At 38.6% G+C, this 25511-nt stretch overlaps 3 protein-coding genes across 5 annotated transcripts; 1 reads left to right on the top strand and 2 right to left on the bottom strand.

Annotated features, from left to right (window-relative positions):
* Positions 1–338: 338 nt before the first annotated feature.
* Positions 339–16545, top strand: LOC135583642 (uncharacterized). Of its 3 annotated transcripts, XM_065108842.1 has the most exons (7): positions 340–568; positions 666–740; positions 2331–2661; positions 2920–3211; positions 5142–5192; positions 5344–5742; positions 16531–16545. In XM_065108842.1, exons 3-6 carry the CDS (start codon positions 2363–2365, stop codon positions 5740–5742), a joined length of 1041 nt encoding a protein of 346 aa, XP_064964914.1. In that variant the 5' UTR covers positions 340–568; positions 666–740; positions 2331–2362; the 3' UTR covers positions 16531–16545. The 3 variants fall into 3 exon arrangements, with proteins under 3 accessions (XP_064964915.1, XP_064964914.1, XP_064964913.1); XM_065108843.1 differs by lacking the exon at positions 16531–16545 and having other exon boundaries at positions 339–568; positions 2334–2661; positions 5344–5812; XM_065108841.1 differs by lacking the exon at positions 16531–16545 and having other exon boundaries at positions 5344–5812.
* LOC103984994 (uncharacterized protein C6C3.02c) lies at positions 12462–16815 on the bottom strand. Its single transcript, XM_009402596.3, has 5 exons — positions 16684–16815; positions 13977–14036; positions 13184–13261; positions 12900–13075; positions 12462–12813 (listed from the first exon to the last, which is right to left on the bottom strand). Exons 1-5 carry the CDS (start codon positions 16700–16702, stop codon positions 12715–12717), a joined length of 432 nt encoding a protein of 143 aa, XP_009400871.2. The 5' UTR covers positions 16703–16815; the 3' UTR covers positions 12462–12714.
* Positions 16816–17458: 643 nt separating this feature from the next.
* On the bottom strand, positions 17459–22382 carry LOC103984992 (uncharacterized). Its single transcript, XM_009402594.3, has 5 exons — positions 22224–22382; positions 19097–19269; positions 18870–18968; positions 18613–18764; positions 17459–18302 (listed from the first exon to the last, which is right to left on the bottom strand). Exons 2-5 carry the CDS (start codon positions 19265–19267, stop codon positions 17918–17920), a joined length of 807 nt encoding a protein of 268 aa, XP_009400869.1. The 5' UTR covers positions 19268–19269; positions 22224–22382; the 3' UTR covers positions 17459–17917.
* Positions 22383–25511: the final 3129 nt, after the last annotated feature.

Here is a 25511-nt window from a genome sequence, read left to right as displayed (position 1 = left end):
AAGTGTTTTTGTGTGTCTGTCTCTCCCTCCCTCTTTCTGATGAACGAGAGGGTATTTATAGGGAAGCTTGCAGGGGGCAGGCTGGTAGCGTCTGACTTTGTGTTGTCATGACGTGAAGAATTGAGCTTTGACAGGATGTTAATACGCCTCGATCGGTGTTCCGATCTGCTTTGACCAGGTTCTGTTGTGTGAGGCGTCATCTAACGTCAACCGAGTGTTATCAGAATTACTATACTCGTCGGGTAGGTTGTCGCGTACGCTTAAACAGGTAGCTGACGCTTTATGTAGATAAATGGCGCCTCCACTCGGCACTCTTCGTCGTCGGCTCTCGTCGAGTATGTTGCGCTCCTCTTCGCGGGTGGTAATAACCCCCCGATCCTCTTCTCTTCCCCTCTCCCCGAAACCCTAATTCCATGCTCCATTGATCACCGATCCCTCTCCTCCCCGCCCTTCTATCTGACGCATTATGTCCTCTCCTACCTCTGCGCCACGGCGGTCTCCTGCCCCCGTCCTCGGGGTCCGTTGCTCCACTGCCTCCGAAGCATCTCCGGTCCACGCCATTCATCGGGTAATTCGATCCTTGTTCTAATCAATGCCTTTGATTCTATCGGCGACACATCTCGTCTTTTCTGAATTCAAGGATTGACTTGATGAGGAATTTGCAGCCGAAGGTCCGGAATCTCATAGGAGGAGAATTTGTGGAGTCGCTGTCTAAAGATTGGATCGATGTTATAAACCCTGTAAGTTTCTTGAATGCAGTTCTTGCTTGCGTTGGATTAACGGCTGGTTGTGAATTGGATTTTTGGATCCCCATTTATATGCTTATCTTCTGGTCTGAGTTCTAAATGTTTGACCATCTCTTGATCTACAATAATAGCTTTCTTTTCACCTTCACCACTTTCTGCAAGTAGGAATCTGTTGATGCTTCCAATAATGTTGCTAAGTGAGCCTCCTGAAACTGTTGCCGCCATCATTATCATATAAACAAACATGATTCTACGCTTGCTGCTCATTTGGAGGTAGTGTTACGGTAAGTAACTTTTTAGCCGCGACCTAGGGGCCGACGCGGCTGGTTCAGGGCTCCAAATGACTCGAATCGGACGTGTCCCTCCCTGAGGCCTGGAGATGGCGGATGTCGAGGACCTGCCTGGAAAACTTGGCCTTGCTGAGCTAACGGCGATCGGGTACCTGCACACAGGTCGGGTCGGTGGCTCGGCCCGACCCCTCCGACGATTAAGTCAGTGGGGAGGAGTATTGTATTGAGTGAGAAATCCCCCTCTCCTCGCTGGGAGCCAGGGGGGTATTTATGAGGGGGGCTTGATGTTACCTGATGGGCCATCCTGCAAGAGTCGGACCGTACCTTCGGTGGCGTCTGTCGTCGTCGTGGGCGTTGCATGTGGAGCCGAGCTGCCGCAGGGTATGGGGGGTGCCAGCTGGTGCGTTTGCCTGCCTCGACCGGCCTTGATGGGTCAGCCGAGGAGGCCCAAGTACGGTGGGTATGGGTGCGTGTCGCGTCGTCGTTAATGCTCTTTCTGGGGCAGCGCGCCGTACTGGGCGTCCGACGTGGGGGGGTGCATTACATCAAATCCGGGGTGTTATGTCAAGTCAGTTTTTACCCCTATGAGGTAGGGAACTCACTCTACACCCCCATAAATCATGACCATATTATTCCTCCTCTGCACACTGTCAGTGCTATGGAGCATTTGCTTCCCTTGCTTTTGCAGGACATAAACCAAAAAGAACAATAGCCTCTGGTAGAATAATCGTGTACATTATTAATGAAAGCATCGTCTTATTCTCTTTTCTCGCATGCTCACCTAATTACATATGTTAGCATCTTTACATAGCAAGAGCGTGGATTGCGTACCATGTTTTTATATACTATTTTACCTAGCAATGATCAAAATATCCTTAATGTCATATTATCAAAGATATATGAAAATTTTCCAAGAGCATTTGGGTGTCTTTCAGTACACTCGTTATTCTCTCATGTCTATTTCATCGTTATCATCTTCTTTCATGTCAAAAAATATTTATATAATATATATTTTGCATAACCTATATATTTCAAAAAATAATTAAACTTGTAGTTCAATCAGTTGACCCTCTAATTAAACTGATGACCAAGTGATATGTGACTTGATTTGATTGATGTCGACTTTGATCCTGATTACTATGACATCTACATTCTGTTTGCTTATTCAAATAAATTAACTTGATGATGGATAGAGAAGTGGATATGGGAACAAGGTCCATCAAAATATGGCCCTTATATGGCCCAACCCAAATTTTGTACTGCTCGTTACTTGTATCGTGTTTTCTCACCGTAGTAGAAGAAGAAGAAGAAGAAGAAGAACAGAAGATGGTGGCTGTGATGGTGATGCCGGCCGGCTCGCGGCTTCGTGTCCACTCCGGCGCGTCGGCTGTTCCTTCCTCTGCTGGCAGCGGACGAGGAGGTGGGGGAAGAGGAGTACCTGAGATCGATGGCGGCGATCAAGTCTCATCGTGGTCTTCGTCTCCTTCTCCTCTGTTCCTGCGGTGGCCTGCGAGGATAACGAGCGCGTCCAACCCATTCGTCAAGCACTGCGTCAAGCTCCGGCTCAGCTCCTCCTACCGTCGGTCCTGCGGCTCCGCCCTTGTTGTGGGCCGTACCCCCATCTTGTCAGTCTCCTGGGTGATTAAACCGGTCGTTCATATCTTAATGTGTGTTAAAGTTTGAATCTTTGAGAAGCATTGTTGTAGAAAAGAGCAGAAGAAGCTGCATCTTTTCTAACGCGTGCCCTTTTGTTATGGGATTTCTTAGAAGTTCTGGTTCGTGGAATAACCTAGAACTACATAACATTCTGTATATATGAAATTGGTGCATTCTATAACATCTTTGCTAAAAAAATGTTTATTTTTTGGCACAAAAATTTGCAGGGAGATATGCAGGTTTCAGCAATTGAAAGGGGATGATGATTCTATGGTGGATTGCTTGCTTTTGCTAGATGGCGCAGACACTCTTGGAGGATTCCATCATATCTCTGCTCCTGTCGTGCATGTGAGCCCTATTGTGATGAAGAAAGTCTCTGGTATGCAGTCATTTGATTCCATTGAAGCTATTGCCCTTATGAGGCTCCCTGGAACTTTCTTAAACCTTGAGGAGAATGATGAAATTTGTCAACGTTGGTTCCCTTCATCTCACCGGCTATTGGTGCTTGACGGGATCCAGGTACCAATTTTTCCTGTTTGATCCTGGGGTCTGCTTGTGTTCCATTACTTGTTCCTCAATTTTGCTACACAGAAATCAAGATTATTGGTGTCTTAATTGATCCTGTTTGTCTGCTTTTGTTCCATTACTTGTTTCTCAAATTTGCTACATAGAAATCAAGATTACTGGTGTCTTAATTGATCCCTCTGCTAAGGCAGTTATAAAGAAAATTGTCTCGCACCAACAGCTATCACAAGTGCAGTTCAGTTAAGTCTATCCATTATCACTCTTGAGTAAATTTGCTTCTCTATGCATCAATTTTAATCATCCTCGGGGAAACTACGTATGATCTGATTGTCTTGCAATCTGATTGATCAATGTAGTAGCTCTGCTTTAAACATGAAAAGAAAGATCTTTGAGGTTTTAATCAGATTTCTGACTAATTTTACTAATAATATGGTAAAAGAAAGATCTTTTAGATGTCCCAAGGAACATTCCTTCCCGGGGAAAAAAGTGAACATAAAAAAAAAAGAAAAAAACTTCGGGTAGTTATTTATGTCCAATTAGCTCGATTTGATTTTATAATTGTTAAATTCTCATAGTAAACTTGGCTTGTTACAGTGAAATGGCATTACTAATGAATTATCACCAGGACTACAGTAGTGCAATGAAAAATGTTACATGGTTTTGTATGTATGCAGTTTCTGGCAGCGTTGATGTAGATTCCTAGGAGGTAAAAGTGAATGGGATGAAACATTCAATTGTTGGTTGACCTCCAGCATTAATATAAGATCTATGCATGAGATTGCTCTTATATCACTCACCCATGAACTATACTTTTACCGAATAACTATTACATCTGTTTGAAAATTAGAGATTCCAATCTTGTTTATGCAGTGTTTACAATCGCTGCAGTTTTCCTGACCTTTCCATCACAATTTGTTCGCTTTTATGTTCTTCACAAAGATTTAGCGCTGGTTTGCATCTATTAACTGTCATAAGTTGTTTGCTTTTAGACTTTCCAGTTATATGGCCTAGTTTCAGTTGCTACTTGGAAGTTGTATGTGGAAGACAAAACACGCCAGGAAATTCAATCGATCTCAAGATTTCACAATGTTCAAATTCTCTAAACTGTTTGTAGGGCTTTAGAAGTAATCACAACCTATTGCAAAGATTAAAGGGGACTGTTGTGCATTATACAGGTGCAGCACGTTACTATAGTTTCAATGTGTCTTTTTGGATATAGTATCCGGGTAGCTGTAGGATTGGAACACCCTTGTTTGTTGGCAATTCCTCATCATATTTTGAGTTTTGGAGATGATCTCTATTATACCACCTGGAGAACCTAACCAGAACTGTATGCCATTTTAACATGGAAAGGGAAGTTAGATTTGCTCATGTATCATATACCACAGTGTTTGGCTGTTTTTCGATTGACATCTGATTTTTTCATTCTTGTTAGTCACATTTTCACTGAATGTACAGAAAGAACCTCTGATGTAACTTATTTTCATTTACATGCTTCATGCCAGGTTTTCTCTTAAATTTCTGGTAACAATGCAACAATAGATCTCCTTTACCAATCTTCTGATTGCATCTGCAAAGATTTCATTGTATGAGGTTTGTTGTATAATAATAAGCATCCTTCAGAGAGTGGGTGGACCCACGGATATGAGAAATATAATTTTTCCCTCTTCTACCTGTTTGACATATAGATAAAATATTCATTCTAAATCTTCCATGTGATAGCTTGCAACCTTCTTTTTATTCTTTTGGGTAACAACACTCATAGAGATGCTCTATAGCTGAGTATGGTCAACTCTGTGGTATCTAGAAATGAGTGTTCATCTGTTCAACTTTGGAGTCTGCAAATTATCGTCTTCAATAACTCTGTTGTCTCAGGTCATGATGCTTCAACCAAATTAAATATTTCTTTCCATTTGTGTTGCAGGACCCTGGTAACCTTGGCACTCTGATAAGATCAGCTATGGCTTTCAAATGGGTAGGGCTTATCATTCCTTGAAGCTAATTGTATTTCTATTATTATATGTCACTAACTTAGAAAAAAAAAATTCTGTGGTGACACAAGTTTGAGAATATTATGAGAGGGCAATAACAACTTTCTTGAAACAATTGGCTTGTCTTATACACAGGATGGTGCCTTTCTGCTTCCTAACTGCTGTGATCCTTTAAATGAGAAGGCACTTCGAGCATCTCGTGGAGCTTCCTTTCAGCTCCCTGTGGTTTCTGGTACGTGGTCTCATCTAATGACCTTAAAGACTAAGAATAAGATGAAGATGTTGGCAGGTCATCCAGGGAGTAGCGCTGATGGATCCAATACGACTCGTTCATTGTCTCATGAACTTGCAGAGTCATTGGCAGGTGAGCCTCTTTGCTTGGTATTAGGTAGTGAGGGACATGGATTGTCAAAGCAAACTGTGCAGGCCTGCAAGCTAGTAAGCATTCCTATGGCTGGTGGTTTCGAGTCCCTTAATGTTTCAGTTGCTGGAGGAATATTCTTATTTATGTTACAACCTGAAACCCGTAGATAGGTATGATTGCCATTACTTAGTTCTCTGCATTTTCGGTGTCAATTCATATATAATCCTTTCTTATACATCATGTTATTCTTTTTTTTATTTTTTATGTCATCATGGAGAAGATAAAGGAAAAAAGGGAGCTCTATTACTGTTAGGAAAAAGAACTTTTGGTTACTGAGAAATTGATGATAAGAATATGTGTTTGATCATGGAAACATTAACTGACATCATTTTAAGCTTGTAAGTTGGGTCGTGCACGGCATGAACACTCCACACTGTCACACATTTTGGGTAGAGCAACAGTCGCGCTCAACGAATCCCATTTTCATAGTTGATTTCTGCTTGATGATCTTGTAATGTAAAACATCAATTGTCTTATCACCCTGGTATCCTTTGGTGTTACTAATTCGGCTGAAGCTTCAATTATATGTCTACGAATGGGTTATATGTCTAGATGGGTCATCCTTAGTGTCTCAGATAGTTACAAGGAAAACGATAATCAAAATCTTCCACTTAGAATAAGGAATGATGCCCAATCCTAGGAAAAAGGTTACTTTCTTTTGAGGTTCAAGCTCCTAATGTTTCTGTTATGATTTTTGGTTTGGTCTTTCCATTTGAATCATATCCTATCCTTCAAGTCACATGACATTTTGAGGGGCAATCTCTTCGTCAATGTGGTTTTACAACTGGTGTCACATGTACACTTATGTGCATAGGTTACTCAATCATTCAAAGTTCATTTTTATATAATGTTTGCTTGTGTGATCTAGTGTTTGGCTCCCATTAACTTTTCTTTTCCTTGTAGGTCTCTATGGGATTGTATGAGATTACTAGAATGTTAACCTTTTGTAGACGAATATCACAAGTGTGTCACACATCTTTAGACAACACCTGCTAAATCCAACATTTGGTATATAACGTGCAAACGTAGCGGGGCTATATGAAGGCACACCCGATTATTTGGGAAAAATGAGCATAGAGATGTGGAAAATGAAATCATTTAAAGGAACGAGCATAATATTCAAATGAATGGTTAACCTTTTACGTAAGAGGCATCACAAGAATAAATGAGTTAGGAAGAACATGTGTGTGCACAAAAGTTAAGATAGTTGAGTTCGAGTAATAACTCGATAACGTTAATCTAACTTGACAGTGCTTGATGTAAGTAAGAGCATTGAGACTCTACAAGTTGGAGAATGGTTAAGTTCAGGCAAGGGCCCAGGAAGGGAGAGAATTGATTATTCATAAAATTTGGTATTCATGCGATGATTTTGTATGCGAATGATATATTTTCCATGGTCATCACAAAGCAATAATGCTATAGAGCATGAAAATTTTTTCTACTACATGGAATATAAAGAAAGTAAAGTTGCTCCAATAGATCAAGTTTACAAAAGATAAGTCTTGATTTCTCAACAAATACTTCTTGTGTAATGTATCACACATTATGAAGAGATACCTTTGAAAAGCAAGCCTACTCAACCTAATGAAGAGTGAGGGGTAGAGCATCTTAGGCTATATGTGGTTCATGAATGGAGTCTATTTAGAAGAAGAAACATGGTGCGATAGCATCAATTTCATAGTGTTTTCCGTGGATGGAGGTCAATGACCTGATCCCTTACAAACGCAAAAGGGAAATCATGTTGTCCTTCAATTTCCTAATGGTATAAGACTCTTCTTATATGGTGTAAAAGTCGAAGGGAGTTCTGAGACATACACTTGATCTCAAAAGGCACAATTGATAATAAATACTGCGACGAAGTGACTCGACTCAACTTATAAAGTTGAAATTGAAGCTAGAAGACATTCACGAGGGACAAGAGGTTGTAGAGGTGAGAGTTCTTATAGAATATATCAATGTTTTGTCCTTTAAATTTACAAGAGAAGCAATAGGCACTAGAGTTTGTGTTTGAGGCAGTCCTAAGATCCTAATATCGAAGCACCATTCTTCAACAAAGTTAGTATACTTCAAGAATTACTAGACGACAAACTAATCCAGAGCTAAAATTCATCTTCGATTGCCTCATTTGAGGGCAGATGAAGGTCAATTACCAACAAAATGAACACGATCAAAAGTGGCAAAGGCCTTATGATGTGAGGATGGAGGTGACACAAATAAGCTTGCAATTCGAGTTCAAACAAAAGATCTTAGGACTACCAAGACATGACCAAAAGGGAGACATAACGAACTATTGATTGTTGTGGAATCTTTACGAGACAAAATGACACACTAACAAGTCCTAAGTCTAATGAGAGATTTAATCATCCAAAGGAAAAGAGCAACACACTGACATGTTACCATAGCGATGAATCTTTCATAAGTTTAATGTCATGTTACCATAAAGATAAATTTCTTTATGATGAATTCCTCACAACTTCAAGTTAAGAGTTGTTGTTTTTTTATTTCTTTTCCCATTCCTTAACCTATACGTGACCATTAATTATACAATTACATGCTTGATGATAACTCTTTGGGTTGCTACAAGGTAAATCAGGAATGTCCCATCTCTTTTATAGCATAGGATCTCATCTATCCAGCTCGACTCCCCTCGACCATAAATATATCATGCTTCTTAATGGTTTAGGTCAATTATATCGTGACTAATGACTAACCTTTTTTTTGGAGCCCGAGTGGATGCTAGCCTAGCGAGCACATTAGCTTGGACGTTTTCTTCGCGGAAGAGCCGTACTACATTGAGTCAGGAGAAATTGTGGGCCATTTTTTATACCTCGACAAGGTGTAGAAATTGTTCACTTTTATCAGAGGTGATGGCTAAGCGTAAAAATGAAATCGATGGATAGATTTATGATGAATTCCTCACAACTTCAAAATTTAAGATGATGCATGTTAAGGGTTTTTTTTTAATTCATTTTCCCATTCTCCAACCTATAGGCGATTATTAATTATGCAAAATTATGCTTGATGATACTTCACTCTTTAGGCCATTACGAGGTCAGTTAGGGGCATCCTATCTCTTTTATAGTATAGGATCTCGTCTATCTAGCTAAGCTTCTCCTCGATCATAAATACATCGTGCTTCTTAATAGTTCGAGTTGATAGTATCTCAACCAAAGGCTAGCCTTCCTTCGAAGCTTGAGCGGATGCTAGCTTAGCGAGCACATCAGCTTGGGCTTTTTTTTTGTGGAAGACTCGTAATACATTAAGTCAGGAGAAATTGCAAGCCAATTTCTACACCTCGACGAGGTACATTGTCATGGTTACATCTCGGGCCTCATAGCTCCCTTCCACCTAGCTTACGACTAGTTGCAAGTCATTGAACATTGTTAAAGTCTTGGACTTGAAACTTCTAGCGAGTTAGAGCCCCGAGATGAGTAATTCATATTATGCTTCATTATTGGATATCTTGAATTTAAACCGAATGGCTTGTTTGTATACCTATTTGGTCGGACCCTTCATGATGAATATGACACTGCCTCTTTCTTAGGTGGTAAAGCTATCCACAAATAGCGTCCATGCTAGCAGAGCCTCTTTCCAATGTCTCAGGATGACTCTGGAGTTCAAAAACCTATCTACTATGTTAGTCGTGTCTTAAGTGGGGCCCAAAGAACAGTACCTCCCTATCAAGAGGCTTGCATTTGTATTGATACTTGTGGCAAGGAAGCTCTACCTCTATTTTCAAGCATATGTTGTATAGGTGATCATCAACCAACCACTCAGACATGTTCTTTCTAGGTTCGATGTCTCAAGATGACTATTAAGATGGTCAGTAGAACTGGATGAGTTCGACATCCGATATGTGTCGAGGACTACTATTAAGACCTATGCATTGGTCAATTTTATCTTAGAGCTAACTCTCGTCGACAGTCGATAGTCACACCCCCTCAGCATGGACACTGTTTATGGATGGCTCGGCCACCTCAGAAAGAGACGGTGTCGGACTTGTCCTGAAGGGCCTGAACAAACAAGTATTCGAACAAGTCATTCGGTTTGAATTCAAGATCTCCAACAATGAGATAGTACTCCTCTCAAGGCTCTAGCTCACCCAAAAGCTTCAAGTCTAAGACTTAAATGGTGTTTAGCGACTCACAATTAGTTGTGAGCCATGTGAAAGGGAACTATGAGGCTCAAGATGTGACTATGGCAAAGTACCTCATCGAGGTGTAGAAATTGACTCGTAGTTTTTCCTAACTCAATGTATTACATGTCTCCTACAAAAGAAATGCCTAAGCTGACGCCCTCGCAGGCTAGTATCCGCTCGAGCTTCGAAGGAAGGCTGGCGTTTGGTTGAGACACTACCAACTCAAACAATTGAGAAGCATGATGTATCTATGGTCAAGGGAGAGTCGAGTTGCATGGACAAGATCCTATACTATAAAAGAGATGAGACACTTTTGACTGACCTCGTAGAAGCCTAAAGAGTTAAGTATCATCAAGCGTAGTATTGCATAATTAATGATGGCCTATATTGCAGGTCCTTTAGCTAACCACTCCTCATATGTCTACACCCAAGAAACTGAGAGGGTGCTCGCTGACGTGCATGAAGGTATTTGTGGGGAGCATATTGGTGGACGGACCCTAGCCTTCAAAGTGCTTCGATGAGAGTTCTATTGGCCGACGTTGCACAAAGAATAATAACCTATACCCAAAGATGCCACGGATACCAAAAATTTGCTCAGAAATAATGTCAACCAACGATCCCTCTAAGCCCGATTGATTACAGATGGCCATTCGCCCAATGAGGGATGAATTTTCTCATACCTTTTCCGCCAACCTTGAGCCAACGAAGGTTCCTCATCGTATGAGTGAACTATTTCACGAAGTGGGTAAAGCGTGAAACACTAGCATCGATCATCGAGAAACAAATAGAGAAATTCATATGAAAAACATCATCACCCGCTTTAGAATCCCAAGAGCCCTCATTACCAACAATGGGACATGTTGGGAAATCTAGGATGACATCACATGCGCAGTGAACAAAAACAAAAAATACAAATTTCCCGTTGAAAAAGGTTTCTTATCATCGTGCAAAAATTGGTGCGTAAAAACCCGCGAAACCAAATAATTACGCATATATATAAGACTATGTTACCTACGGAGATCGTATATTCATGAATTTCTACATATCTATCGGAGAGGATGAAAGAGGTCAACTGTCCTCTCTAATGGTGATCCACACGACAAGGGCTACAATGACGCTCCTCAAATTGTTGCATAATCCTCCTCGCAACACACATCACAATCAAGAAAGGGTTGCCCCTTCTTGTTGTCCACACGCCCCAAATAAGGGTTGCACGTTGAGGAGAGGGAGAGAGGAGAATAGGAGATGACAACAAAAAAGTTCCCTTCTATTTATAGAGATCCCTAATTAACTTAACCCTAATGGATCATGTCTTATTGGGTATTGGATCTTCATCCAATTACTCGAACCTCTTAAATCAATAGATCTTTACCTAATAATCTCTCATTAGCTCTTATTGGATCTCATCTATATGATCCAATAAGATATGAGCTATAACAGATATCTTATATTCGAACCTCTACTAATCGCAATATCTATAATCCCCCGACCTAGTCAACATCCATTCCGACCTGGTCAACATCCATTCAATCGAGTAATGTCGCATGACTGCGAGTTACTCTGACTTGCAAACCTTTTGTGACTTGTTTTCGATTATGTAAGGGAAAAAATAGCTACTACTTAATCGCTCAAAGGGGCTTTAGCTTAGGGATATACTTTCTTCCTCTGAAGCCATTCGAAAGATAGATGTGAATTGGCTGATCAACGTGGGTCTTATCCCATTCCTCCTTTTAATCCTCTACAACCTTACCTTATGATTGTGATACTTTACAAACATGAACATGCATTCTTTGAAAATGAAGGTTCTGGTGCTTCTTCGAGTACGAAGATGGGCTCTTTGACTTCGACCATTGTTCACGAGCCATGGCTCGAGGTGTCGGGCTCGACTCGATTGGACCATTGTGAGGAAGGTGTCTCGCCATCAAAGGAGTGTGGAACACAAGGAGCCAATTCCCAATATAGAGCCTCCCACCTCTACAACATTGAGATCTTTTGAGGGTCATCGAAGTTGTCGGTATTATATATGGACAAACCGAAGTATTCGATTTACTCAGGGCAAACCCTTACCCTTTGCAATTATTTAAATAGCCAACCTACGGACCGAGAGTGATGGTATGACCTTGAAACAATATCACACATCTTTGTGTCCAAAGAGGCAAAGCAAATCTATCATCTTCTTTGAAAGTTCCAATCCACACCTATTTCTGCAATGAAATGCTAGTTAATTAGCTCATGACAAACTCCTTCAGATTCCCTTCGCTGATTAAATATCCTAAAAGACTATACTCTCTTTCATTAACATCATCAACCTATCCATCACTGATCTACACGTCAGATTTGCCCTACTTGATAATTAAATACCTGATCATAATACTTGAATATTTGATTGGTATCCCATCTAGATTGAGCACAGTTGCAGACCTATAAGATGCACATTCTCCATGGTCAACCATTACATGTAAGACAGTGATATCAAGCATACCTTCTACTTGTGCCTTTCTGGAATCCAAACTCAGTGGGTCAAGCTCACAAGAGCTCAACCATCTTTCAACAGCAAATTTGAGATAGTTGACAATGAAGGCTGTTGCAGTAGTTTGAATCAATTAGCATACAGTGTCATATCTCAAATGATAAATACTACGAAGAACAAGATTCACATTGCTAAATATGTATCAAATTGGCAACAAGCAATCAATAAAATTGTCATTCCGGCATCACATTGAATCTAAAACACCAGGTGATAAAGTTTAGTTGGATGCTTACACATCATAATCATAGCAAGGGAAATGGCAGATGGAAAATGTTTTTTTGATTCACTTCCGAGGGCCAATCTAGGATAGCAAAGTGTATCTTTAGCAGATAAAGGTTCAAGGTGCCATTATTACTTATCAAAGAAACACGACCAGCATGAGCAAATATGGACTTCGTGAAAATTATATATAGTTCAGGCACCCAGCCCAGCGCCAGAACCTCGACGGCACTCATTTAGCATGTCCAAATAGAACTGGCACTTGCTGATGTCGGTACCATAATTGTTGATGCACTACATTCACAAATATTAAGGAAAGAAGCTTTAGTGTAAATTATTGAAATGAGTCAATAGTGAGGGCGAGAGATTAGAATACATACATCCTGGAAAGCCTTAGAGTGGATGCCACATGCATCTGTGCCAATAGCATTGCTCACTGGGGCAGCAGCAGCAGCAGGAGCTTCAGATACCACGGTCTCATGCTGTATGGTGCGAGGCCCCAGAACAGCATCGACAGCTCTGTGAGCAACAGCACTGCCCGTGCCGAAAGCCATGCCTGATCAAGGACCACAGCTCACCATGAGTTGACATATCCATCAACTGGGATTACAAAATTCGATGCATGTATAAATATGTCAAAATGGGGAGGGAAGAAGACAATAACCTTGAGCAATTGTGGATCCAATTCCTCCTAGGAGAGATCCACCACCCTGAGCAGGAGCTGGAGCTGGTGCCTGATGTACTGCAAATAAATGAATAAGAAATTGGAAGCATAAGTTTCATCTAGTATCATAGAAAAAAGGAAAAAATAAAGATCAGGATGACCTAAGTAGCACACTAGCGAATTGCAACAGCTAAAGGAAAGTGCTGAACTAGGTGACAATGACCACATATCACAGTTCATGATGGCAAGATTTATCTTTCATAGTGGCAATATCAAAAAGATATAGATGAATTTAAACTACTTTGGAAGCCATTTCATTAAAAACTAGTAATCACACTTGGAACTTCTTAAAATCCTTTTGCCAGACTTCTCATTGCTATGTGCTATAACAGTGTACCCAAAGAAATGGAGTGAACAAATCTAGAGAACTTTAAAATGCAAAGGCTTGACAAAACATAATTTCACAAAGGAACACAATAAACAAAACAAACAAGAACCGATAATTCCCATAAATGCAACCACAACAAGACAATCAAAAGTGATAATTTCATTCCAACATCAGTTGTACAAACACATACCACCATGTTACTGTATGAAAACAAACATTATTCAGTAATGATAAAATGGCAATAAATTACATTTAGACAAATATATTGTGTCAATCAAGGATGGAATATTCATAGGTTGAATATGGAGAAATAACAACGTATCAAAAGTTGTAGGATATATCTGATGGTTATTTATCAAAAATCTCTCAACCATTCAAAAGAAAGGGTCAGCAACCAAGTATTACCAGGTTGAGGAGGGTTCCTCACTGGAGCAGGACGAGGAGCAGCACGTGGGGCTGGACGACCTACAGAGTTTATATGATAATTAATTAGCCTATGGACAAATGAGTTACATAATACAAACAATATAATTAAGCATTCACACAACAAATTGAAGCTTCCTAAATATCATCAATCAAAGCCGGAAAATATATGAATCATCTATTTACATAGCCAAGAAGCTTGTAAAAACAAAAAATCAAACATCCTGAGCAAGAGACAAATGCAAAATGTTCAGTTGATATCCTTGAAGCAAAGGGACTTCACCTAGAAGTTTAAATGAGAGGAAATTGATCACACATCAGTAACTAAGGTTAACTAAATAGTTTCTTTTCACCATATCACTCTGGACACAAATAAAAAAGAAAAAATGGATAATAACTACGGAAAATTTAGTGCAATAAAGAACATTTTCTGAAAGGCCAAAAATTAGAGATATGACCATAGATAGAAATTCATAACAAATATCATCAAGGATGCAAAAGTCTTAATCATATGTTATTGGTCCTGCTAATGTCAAGAGTAAAAAATGGATAAAGATAAACACCATCAGAACGAATACGAGTTGATAAATCTGCAAAAGGCAATATTATGTGATGCTTCAGTAATATGAACACATGCTTATTCGAGATGGAATATTGAGTATCTTAAAAAGAAGCAAATTTTGAGCTTTGTATAGGTTGAGTTGAGTCAAGTCTATTTCTAAAGTTCTTTTGTATTTGCATCAAAAAATTTCTTTTCTTTCCTTTTGTAACACAAAGAAGCAATTTAGTTGGGTAACACCAAAGCCCATGTATGACCCTCACAAGTTGAGAAAGAGTTTGAGTTTATTTCATGGTAAACAAAGTAGTATCTAAATCAAGGAATGGATCCAGAAATGTTAGTACAAATAGGATTATGTTACTCAAGGATAAAATAATTAACAACACTTTGATGGGATCAAACACTTCTCAAAGAGCTATGCAGTTCAAGAACCTAATTTAAGGAAACAAAAGTTCAGCTGAGACTTAAAGAATCATCAATATCTTAAAAAGATGATGAAATTTGAAAATGAAATCAATGTTTAAAGCCAAAGTATGCCAGCATAGTGTTTTTACTCTTCTTTCCCATTTTTGTGTTTTACTTTATTTATATCTTCCTGTGACATCCCTTTTTCTTTTTGAGATTTACTGTTGCGATAATGGTCCCTTCCATTTGAATTGAAGACCATACACTAAGTTTGGATGGGTTTGCTACCACATTAATCTTGGATCAATTGCAAGCCCTTGTTTTCACATCAATAAGAGTCGACTCTTCAAGTATATTTACAACATTAGTTTTTACTAGCAAGAGCTGATCACTCTCTACCAAATACTTATGCCCATTAGGGATGCCTATACTGATATAGGTAGGGAACTGATAAATAGTGTTACTAGTCCAACCACAGACCAGGCAGAAACCAATGGTACCAATACAAATCAGTCATACCATTCAGTAAATTACAGGCATATAGGTGTATCACCAGATATTGGCCTCGTAACAAATTTGAACTGGGCAATAAGCCTACCACCCGGTCAAAACTATGTCCCACCTATCAAAAAACCCAAAAATGTATTTCAGGCTTCCAAACAAGTATCTCACTTCATATTTCTAGCCTCTCCAGTCAAGCTTCAAATCTCCAGCAAGAAAAGAATTTCTATCCAAATTAAGGTAAGTTCAAAACTAGATTTCTTGATTTTGTGGTTAAGGTAACTGGAACCATATCTAGCCTAGATCTAACATAAATCTATGTGACCTTAAGTTAGATCTATGCAGATGTAGTCTAAATTCATATATCTTGGCCAAATCCGCATGGATCTACACCAGATAAGTCACGAATCAAGCCAATATCCATGTATATCAGCAATATGTTATGAACACAATGTTACAAAGAACTCCAAGAAGTTCACTAAACATGCCAACATTGATTTTTTTAACACTAATAAGGGACAACAAGATATATGGCATGCTTATATGATGTTAACTACTGATTACCCAAATTTATAATCTTATTCAGATGCATGATCAAAAATTAAGAATTATATTTCAATATATGCGTTGATTGGTGTGGTATGCTTGATAATTTAGCATTCTACAAGTTGTATTTATATTTTTTTCATTACATGATTAATAATAGGTCCTACATATATTGAGGCCTTATATGGCTAAGGATCAGTCAGGTACTAATATTAACCGGTCCAATTAGTATCGATCTTTGCCGTCTTATAATTGAAGGTAAATATGCTTCAAAGAGAGGAAAAGACCAGTCCACTATTGGTACCATCTGAAACAATCAGTACCGACACACAACATGGATCGGTATGTGATCTTGGCCATGACATATGTTTGAATCCTGGTATTTAAACCTTAAAATATACCACTCAATCAGAAGTGTCCCTTTATCTTGACTAGCATACACAATGTTTTGTTCCCTTTGTCAAATCACAGAAAGAATACATGCTTGCAAATAACAATATCTTATTCCCTTTGTCAAAAACACAGCAAGGAATTTTTCTGGACAAATGAGGTTAAAGCACAGAGATCGACAAGAACCTCAAATACGACGAGAGGAAAAAGCATAGGAACGCAGCATCTGGGGATGCTCCAAACCAAGAGATCTACAAAGAAGGAGGGATTAAAAATCAAAGACATTACCGGAGCTTCGGCGAGGCATGACGGCTACTCGAAGCTCGAGAGGAAGAGATAGTTGGGGATGAAACCCTAGAAAGCTCGAAAGCGAAGAAATGGGAGACGGCTGAAACAGTGAGGACCCATGGGTTGCTTTTATAGACGGGCTGCGGGAAGGGCCAGTTGACGACGGATTCTTAGTTTCCGATTTTGCCCATGTAATTAGCGCTTTATTTACGAGGAATATCCGAAAGTCATCGAATTGCGAAAAAACAATAGCCGTCCGATTAGACCATCGGATAAGGAACTGGATGATGGATGATTTCAGATCCGGTTTTGCTCGTACTATTCTATCTATATTTATGGAGAATATTCCTTCGGCATCGGAATCTAAGGCGTGATCGGATAAATGAAAGCCGTCCACTGGGAATCACGGAGGAGGTAACTTGATGACAGACTTCTTATTCCTACTAGCCCCATCTGCAAAGAAAATTACTCAGCATCCCTCTATTATAAATTACATATTTATATTTATATTTATACTTCTTACTAGCACAGAGATACTAAAATTGATAGGATATGTCTAATATATGAGGATATTTAAGAAGCATCAACAACAGTTCAGGGCTTGTCCCAAGTTGCCAACAAGTCTGATAAGGAGCATGGAATCAAAGGCATTACCAAAATTCAGCGAGAGAAACCAGATTGCAATGTTCAGTGATAGTAAGCACATGAGATGAAGAATAAATCACCTCTTCACCAATCAAAATAGATATATATTCGTTCTTTTAGATCACCTCAATTGACCAAAAATAAATCTAATTTCAAATAGTATACTACAAACATGTAATATATCAAAGTAACTTTTAAGTATTTCTGGCTTAATGTGACAATATTAGTTAAATAAGTTCTTATTTCAATTTGGTCAAATTACATACACTCAGATAAAAAAATGCTAAGAAAAGCACCATCAGGATTGTAGACTGATCCCTGTCAAAGTTCACAAGGAGGTATCCATCCAATGTATGTCAACCATTAACTATGCACTGCATGCAAGCACCATCCCCAAAATCCTGATTTCCCAATATGAACCAGCTCCTGAAGACGCCATGACAACAAAAACTACCAGTTGCAGATTGTTTTCCTTTTTCCGTTTCTTCTCAATTCCCAACTGTGAAGATAACTGACTGATTTATCGTGCCCTAGGGGTCCAGAAAGGGGAAATAAACATCATAAACAAAGATAGTAGCTGAAATGAACTCTATCCTGCTGCTACTTTGCCGAGCCAGAAGAATAGAGGGAACTGAGCAATCGCCATGAAGAGTAGTAGATAGTGTTGCCGGCTGGAATGCTTTTCATAGCTCCTCATCTCTGTGAAAAGTACCCTCTTCATGGTCTTCACTAAAAACACCCCCATACACAAACTCATCCACGGCATTAGGAAATAGTATGAGTAACTCCAGCAAAGCCTTGCCAACATAGTCAAGGACAACCCCGTAAAAGCATACCCACCATATGACACCATATCAAGAAGTGGCGCTTCCCCACTTCCTAACGAATATAACAATCCCTTCAATAGAAGAACCTGCATAAACCAGCCGGCAAGTCCCCTTGTTAACTGCAAGCTCAAAACTTCTGGAGTAAATCTGCAAGAGAGGAGCAATGGTTAGGGCTAATGTTGCTCTAAGGATGACAATCAAGATATAAAAAACTTAGTCTGATACTGATATCGGCACCCTGTCAGACTGGTATTAGTATCCTGGGTAGTATACTGATCCATATTGCTCGACATCACTCAGAAATAATAAAAAATGAATACTCATCCGAACTGAGCCATATGGTCCCATAACAACCAATAGTCGGCATTGTAAATTGCAACCAGTATGTATCGATGCGACCGGTATCTAAATCTTTTATGACAATGGCATGTATTAATAAGGCCAAGGCAAGACTTACTTTCCAAGAAGACCAAACGAAAAGCCTGCTATAACAACGTAGGTTCCAAATGCCATAAAAGGAATGTATAGATCAGGGGCATTTATGTCATATATTGGGGGTTTGTAAGACAGCCTGCCTCCAACTGGCTCAGTTATTCTAGTCCAGTGGCCCTGGAAAGATTGTAACATCGAGTAAAAAAAGAGAATCCTTTTGGGATAATCTGATTGAAATAAAAAAGAGTAGAAACTGAAGATAACAAAACATAGTCAATTTACCCTGTGTAGGAATGGAAACAATATGACCTTCAATTTGTTCCTCACATATTGGTCATTCACTTGAAAATAATATTGAGGGTTGGAGAAATACCTGCTTATCTGTTTCATCAGAGCCCATATGTTAGAATATGACTAACAAATGCTTATGAACATACACATGAAATATAAGAAATCATCAGCCATTTACTATAGCTACTCTATGTGTTACCATAGATATAGTTTCTTACATTACTTTGCATGAATTCAGAACTTGAGCCCAAGAATTTCTCTCCATATGCCCCAAGGCCACCTCGAATAAGTCCAGATCCAGCTCCATAGAATGCATTGCCAAATGGATTGGGAGGAGGATTGGTCGTGGGTCCTTGCATCCCAGTCTGATTGCCCAAATTATTGTACATGTCTGCAGATCAAGCAAACTTAGCAACCTATGATCATTAACTCGGTGATGAACAAAGTGTCATAGGATGCACAGACAAAAAGTTTGGCTTAATTTAAAATTTAAGCAAAGTCTTGTTACATGACCTTTTTTCTTTTTTAGGCAAATAAAAAAAATTCTCCACTTTATCATCAAGATGGAGTCAATTTTGTAAAGAACTCAATAAAAAGACTGGTAAATGCTCACATAACTTTGTAAAATCAGCTGTGACCTAAAACAAGTTTTCAAAAAGAGCCAATCATGTGACATAAAACAAGATTTCAATAAGTGTCAATTATCTGTTTATGTTGACCATACTTCAAAAAGATGGAGTAAACAGCAAAATTGAATAGATTTGAATGCAGCAAATTTTCAGTGGAGCTTAAAACTCAGAATCCACAACAAATAAACAGTTAATGATACTGTAAAACAAATCAGTAACAGATCCTACATTTTATTGTAAATTACATGGTTCTTGTTCACATCTATAAACCAAAGATCCATCTAATTCAAGACCATGTTAACTATTTTATATCTAATATGCATCAAATACAATAAACATCACTATGAAAACTATTAATTGTAAAGAGAAAAAAAAAAAATGGAGTTGAGTTTCAATTTTTTTAACCATTGTATTGTAAAGAATGCCCTACTTCTCTCAACAGCCTGCTGAATCAAACAAGCACTTGGAAGCAAAAGTCGTTTGACTATTTACTTTTTCAGTGTTCAAGAATAGCTTGCACATTCTTATTTAACTCATGTTCAATCAGTGTCTTAGAGATCGTAAAGAAAGCTTGCAAACAACAAAGAAGCCAGCTAATTAAAGTAGGAATGATAGTATGTAGAAAAAAGCAATTGATTTGTTGGAACAAAACTATTAATTTTAGTGTTTAACCATCACAATATTCTCCAATTATTGGGACTTATGGCTCGCCAGAGCAATTTCAATTGTCTAAGTGTAATCTCTGCAACCTGTAGCTTTTATAGAGGTCGATTTTCAAATGGTACTCAAGCAGTACTTGATAAATTTTACCAATAATTTCACTATTTCAATCCATACATTACCTAGATGCATATTTTTTCTAAAAGAATCCATAAATCAAATTAAGGTAGTTCTGATCAGTAAATTATTTAAAATGCTTATACATTTATATGGCTGATTCAAGTGCTTAATCCATCTGGATTCAGCTCAAAGAAGTCTTAAAATTAAACAAAGTAGACCAAGAATTCATAGTCCTGAATGCTGTCCTAAATTTTGGTTTGGATGTGTTTCTATGATTTTATCCATCACATGCTCAAGAGTATATGCCTTTTAAAGACTTCATCGACATCCTAGGATGAAGATGGCATCATTGCTTCTTGTGCTCAGGTAAGGAATCTTAGATTTTTCTACAAAACCATTAAAATTCATCCCCACATCCCCAAATTTTTATCCTCTGTTCCGAACCATCCAGCATTCTTTTGTTGAGAGCAATTAATATTCCATCTTTATGTCCGCATTGTCAGATCGGCTTTCAAGCCTAGCATTGAAGATTCAGGTGCCTTTATCCTCATCACACTGCAAATTTCTGGTCACACTTTGGATCATTCTCAATCTTGTTACCATGGAGAGCAAGAAATAGAGAAATCAATAGCCTCTGGTACCAATCAATAAATTCATCCACTTATGAATTTGACAAACACTTAAAAACAGAACTTGACAATACAATATTTTAATGTTCATATCAGATCGTGATAGTTTCTTGTCTTACCTTGATGGATAAGGAGGAAAAAAGAAAATATTGGGTCGAAAGAAAATGCTAATTTGGAAATAGGAACTGATGCTACACCACTGCTCAATATTTTAGTGGATCTACTCTATCACAGAAGTTGGCTCCAAACTTTTATCCCATATCTACCGACCCAATAGCTAAGAAACAAGTATATAGCTCAATTGGAGAAAATTAAAGAATATAACAGTTTGATAAATTCTAGGTTAAAAGAAACAAAGATATAGGACTGTCCTTACTCCTGATCTTTCCATCCTATAATTGTAAAGCTTTGAGGTGTGATATATGCAATTGATATGGCATCCAATAAGATGTCATGTAAGACAAGAGTTGTCAAAGGTGCTATGCACTAAAAGGCACGAAAGTTCTGAACATCCAAAGGGGTTAGGCACTCATGAGAGCTAAGAGAAACGCCCATCAATATAAAAATTATAAAAATACAAATAAGAAGAAAGATAAATATTAAAATAAAAATTAGACACTACACGAGTTTCATATTCAAAATATTGCCATTAAGATATCAAATTACATTCATTTAATCATCTATAAAACAGCGACAATTGAAAATACTAGACAAATTCAGTCCTCTAAACAATTCTTAAACTAGTATTAACAAAATTTAACCATTATTAACCATAATTAAAACAGTTCAGGGAGATAAAGAAGTAGAGAAGGGGAAGTTGCCGGGAGAAGAAGGAAGCTCATCGGAGGAAGAAGCAGAGAGAGGGAGAGAGAGAGGAGCTATCGAGGAGGCTCGGCGAGGGGCGGCATCTCTGCTTGGAAGAAGAGAGAGCGGCGGAGAGGGGGGCTGTCGAGGAGGCTCGGGAAGGGGCAGCGGAGGAGGAGGAAAAAGAAGGAGAGAGGCAGAAGGAGGGAAGACGAAGGGGGAGAAGCACAGAGGGAGAGGAGGAGGAGAGGAAAGGGCTAGGGGTTGTCAGGGAGGCAGCTGGGGTGGCCACGGAGGAGGAGAAAGAGGGAGTGAAACAGCGGGAGAGGGGGGAGGTGGGAAGAAGCACAGAGAAGGAGGAGTAAGAGGGAGAGGGAGGGGGGCTGTCGGGGAGACTCGGCTGGGGGCGGCAACGGACGAGGATGAGAAAGAGGGAGAGCTACAACGGGAAGGAAGAAAGAGGGATGGAGGGGAAGATGCACCGGAGAGAGAGAGAGACGCACCGTCGGAAAGGGAAGAGGCGCAAAGTGATGGCCGCCTTTGCACGCGGAGGTAGACGAGAGAGGATCGCCGATCTAGGAAACAGACATGACCGAGGCAAAGAAGCCGGTGAGGGTTTACTTCGCCATGAAGCACACCGCCCCTTTCCTTTGTGTTTCCCGATCTCTATTGCTTGGTCCAGTGTCTCTCGGGCGAGCCATGGTTAAGTAGCTCCTTCGTTACAGTCCATCAGATCGGAATCTGACGCCCCTGATACAAGACCCTCGGGCGAACCCAGTTGTGAGCGTTTGGAAACTCACAAATTGGATCCATTTTTATTATTTACACCATCTCATTTTATAATTTCTTAATATTTCAAAAATCGCAACATAAATATATTTAAAAATTATAATAACGAGCATCGCAACAAGTGACATCATCGAGTGGGTAGCGACGAGCAATGACAGACAATGTCTTTCTTTTCATCGAGCAACAACGAGCAATACAACTAAGGTTCTGATATAAATGCTTGTGAAGATGATCGGTTGATAAATGAAATAAGAGTATTCCGATATGAATACGAAGATGATCGATTGATAAATGAAATAAGAGTATATATGATTGGTAATTAAATAATTATATTTTTATTATTTTTAATAATTATCAATAGTTAAAAAATATGTCTTAATTTAATATCAAAAATTACATATGAATCCCACACATAACTCATCCTAACAAGGAAGGGTATGTGATCTCACTAAAGCTAATTAAAGTTAGTTCAATTCCACAAACTTTGTCTAGTTTAATTGCACACAACTTTTGAAGGGGAATCCCAAATCAATTAAAATTAGACTAAGTTAAGCTAATTAAAGAATAGCTTCATGTTATTCTTAACCTCAAGTAGTGTGCAAGATAAATTGAATTCAATTTTAGCTCATAAAACATAATTAGTATAAGCCCACAAATCAAAACCAATTCAAGCCCATGGAGGGGAGCATCAAGTCATCCTTGACTAAAAATAGGGTGGTATAAACAAACACCATTGTAGAGACCTACTAAAATCAATATAATCTATTACTTCTTTTATTTTTTTCCTTTTTGGCTTGTATATGAAATTCTCAAGTGTTCATAACTACAAGTTTTAGATTTTAACAAGGGATATTTAAACAAGTATTTGATTCATCCATCTCAGCATCCCCAAGGGAAGTACATTGAGAGTAGAACATTAACACAGCACAAGGAGAAATCTTGGCTACTCCTTCCTCATGTTGAATTGGTTGATCTCTCTCTCTCTCTCTCTATATATATATATATAGTGGGAACAATTTCATGTGAAATTGTTCCCACTACAAAGAAACTATGACTAGATTTTGACTGCCTTCAACTCTTAGTCTTAACATCTCATGTGCTTCAGATGTAAGCAGCAAATTCTTTATTCTCAACTGGGTCATGAGGATGAGTTGAAAGAGTACCGAAGAATCTTCAAATTGGAGCAGTGATTCCTTCCATCTGTTTTAGATCTTCGCAATGAGCAAACTGTTCCTTGAATGGCCACTTAGTGCTTCACCAAGTCATGGATCATTTCAATATGATTGTTATCATGTTTCAAGATCTTCAAGGTTCATATACAGTGCAGCATTGCTGAAACATGTTTCAAATACAATTTGCTCGTGTGAGAGGGACATACCATATAAACTAAAACCAAAAATGATACGATGTCGATGTGGATGGGTCATTGATCCTAAAGTCACATTAGAAAAAAGATCACACTTTAATCGAAGCCTAAACATAAATTAGTAATCATTTTAAGACAAATATATATATATATATATATAGATATATAATCCTAATGTCTAATTTTGAGGATTGGTGATGGAGTACAAAAAATTGGTAACACATCAAAATCATGCAACCTCCTTCCTTTGCCTTTTAATTTTTTGTATATTTTTATTTACATTTCATTTTATTTTTAGGAGACATGAACTCATGTCGATGTTTGACTTGGTGTGGAGTTCGTGAGACACGATATGAATATACAATTATGTCCACACGTGAATCATGCCAAAGAACATTCGAGATATCATAGGAATCCAAATTATGTGATTCATAAAATAAAAAATAATTATAAATATATTTACGAATGATCTCGACATATTATCTAATCCATATAATAACTTATTATTGATGGGACATTTAGAGTGGAGAGCGTGTAAAAGATGCGCAGGATTTTTGGTTGGCCCATTAATATTTGTCAGTTGATGATCGACAAAATCTCAATAGTATTATATGATATTATATTGTGTTTTGTGTATTCTTAAGATTCATCTCTCTCTCTATATATATATATAACTATTTTAACAAGTCAAGTAACTTAATTGATCAAAATTTTGCTTTCGATGGTAAAATATTAAGATCAAAAATCTCATTTTGGTTATTTAATTTTTATTTACTAATATCAACCATACATAATTATTTGCATTCAAGTCATCCTCTCAAGCCAGCTTGAAACTGATTAAAACTTGTAATTTACTCACCAGCCTTATCTTCAACTCATTAAATTGCTGGACTCATCCCCACCTCGCAAGGTTAAATCTTAGGCTTCAATCAATCCTTTGTCAGGTGGTTACTCATTATTGTTTCCCAAAGCTAGCATGTTATTCGTGTGTGTACCTAACAATACAAATCATAGCAGTATTCTGAGGACAGTGACTGCCTGCATGCATTTGTCAAATCATGTCTATTGAGTGCAGTCATCACTCTTTCTTATGCCCACAGGTTGTGCCCCAGCGTCCACATTATGTCATTTTAATGACAAAAGGGACAGGAGAAGACATCTCTCTCTCTCTCTCTCTCTCTCTCTCTCTCTCTCTCTCTCTTTGGGGTGCAAAGAACAGTGTGTGTTAGTCAGACAACGTATGTGGTAGTCCCATTTCACTGACTTCAATTCTCTAAATCATGATATAAGAACGAAAGTCCTCGGAAGAAGGTGGGGACAAAGGAGCAGCAGCCAAGAAGTTTACAGGCACCATGGGTTTCACAACTTTGAGGTTCTTGTTGCTACCTGAGTGCTATGTGTAACACATTTAGTGGAACCCCATGACCTTGTCTCAGTCTTAACTTTCCTCCTCATTGCACTGGTTTGGAGTCTTGCAAGCATGAAACTAACAAGCTTGGCCTTGGGATCAGTGTTGTAGATAAGGCATTGATTTTGGGTTTATGTATAAGAGGATAGCTATCATGGTTAATGCACTTTGAAGAATGATAAGGATTTTATTTTGATAGGCTCGAGTCTATGAATCGATCATCCTCGA

This window comes from Musa acuminata, chromosome BXJ2-5 (genome assembly GCF_036884655.1).
Source record: "Musa acuminata AAA Group cultivar baxijiao chromosome BXJ2-5, Cavendish_Baxijiao_AAA, whole genome shotgun sequence".
Classification (NCBI taxonomy): Eukaryota; Viridiplantae; Streptophyta; class Magnoliopsida; order Zingiberales; family Musaceae; genus Musa; species Musa acuminata.
Note: the sequence above shows the minus strand (reverse complement) of the source record. Positions and strands in the feature narration are given on the sequence as shown.

Excerpts from the sequence above, each read along its gene's own strand:
- LOC135583642 (XM_065108842.1), top strand. The coding sequence starts at position 2,363 with ATGGTGGCTGTGATGGTGATGCCGGCCGGCTCGCGGCTTCGTGTCCAC. Across the intron at positions 3,212-5,141 it reads TGGTGCTTGACGGGATCCAG|GACCCTGGTAACCTTGGCAC; the intron begins GTACCAATTTTT and ends TTTGTGTTGCAG. Across the intron at positions 5,193-5,343 it reads CAGCTATGGCTTTCAAATGG|GATGGTGCCTTTCTGCTTCC; the intron begins GTAGGGCTTATC and ends TCTTATACACAG.
- LOC103984994 (XM_009402596.3), bottom strand. Across the intron at positions 13,262-13,976 it reads GAGGAACCCTCCTCAACCTG|TACATCAGGCACCAGCTCCA; the intron begins GTAATACTTGGT and ends ATTTATTTGCAG. Across the intron at positions 13,076-13,183 it reads TGGATCCACAATTGCTCAAG|GCATGGCTTTCGGCACGGGC; the intron begins GTTATTGTCTTC and ends GTCCTTGATCAG.
- LOC103984992 (XM_009402594.3), bottom strand. The coding sequence starts at position 19,267 with ATGTACAATAATTTGGGCAATCAGACTGGGATGCAAGGACCCACGACC. Across the intron at positions 18,765-18,869 it reads TGTTTCCATTCCTACACAGG|GGCCACTGGACTAGAATAAC; the intron begins GTAAATTGACTA and ends CAATCTTTCCAG. Across the intron at positions 18,303-18,612 it reads TCGTTTGGTCTTCTTGGAAA|ATTTACTCCAGAAGTTTTGA; the intron begins GTAAGTCTTGCC and ends CCTCTCTTGCAG.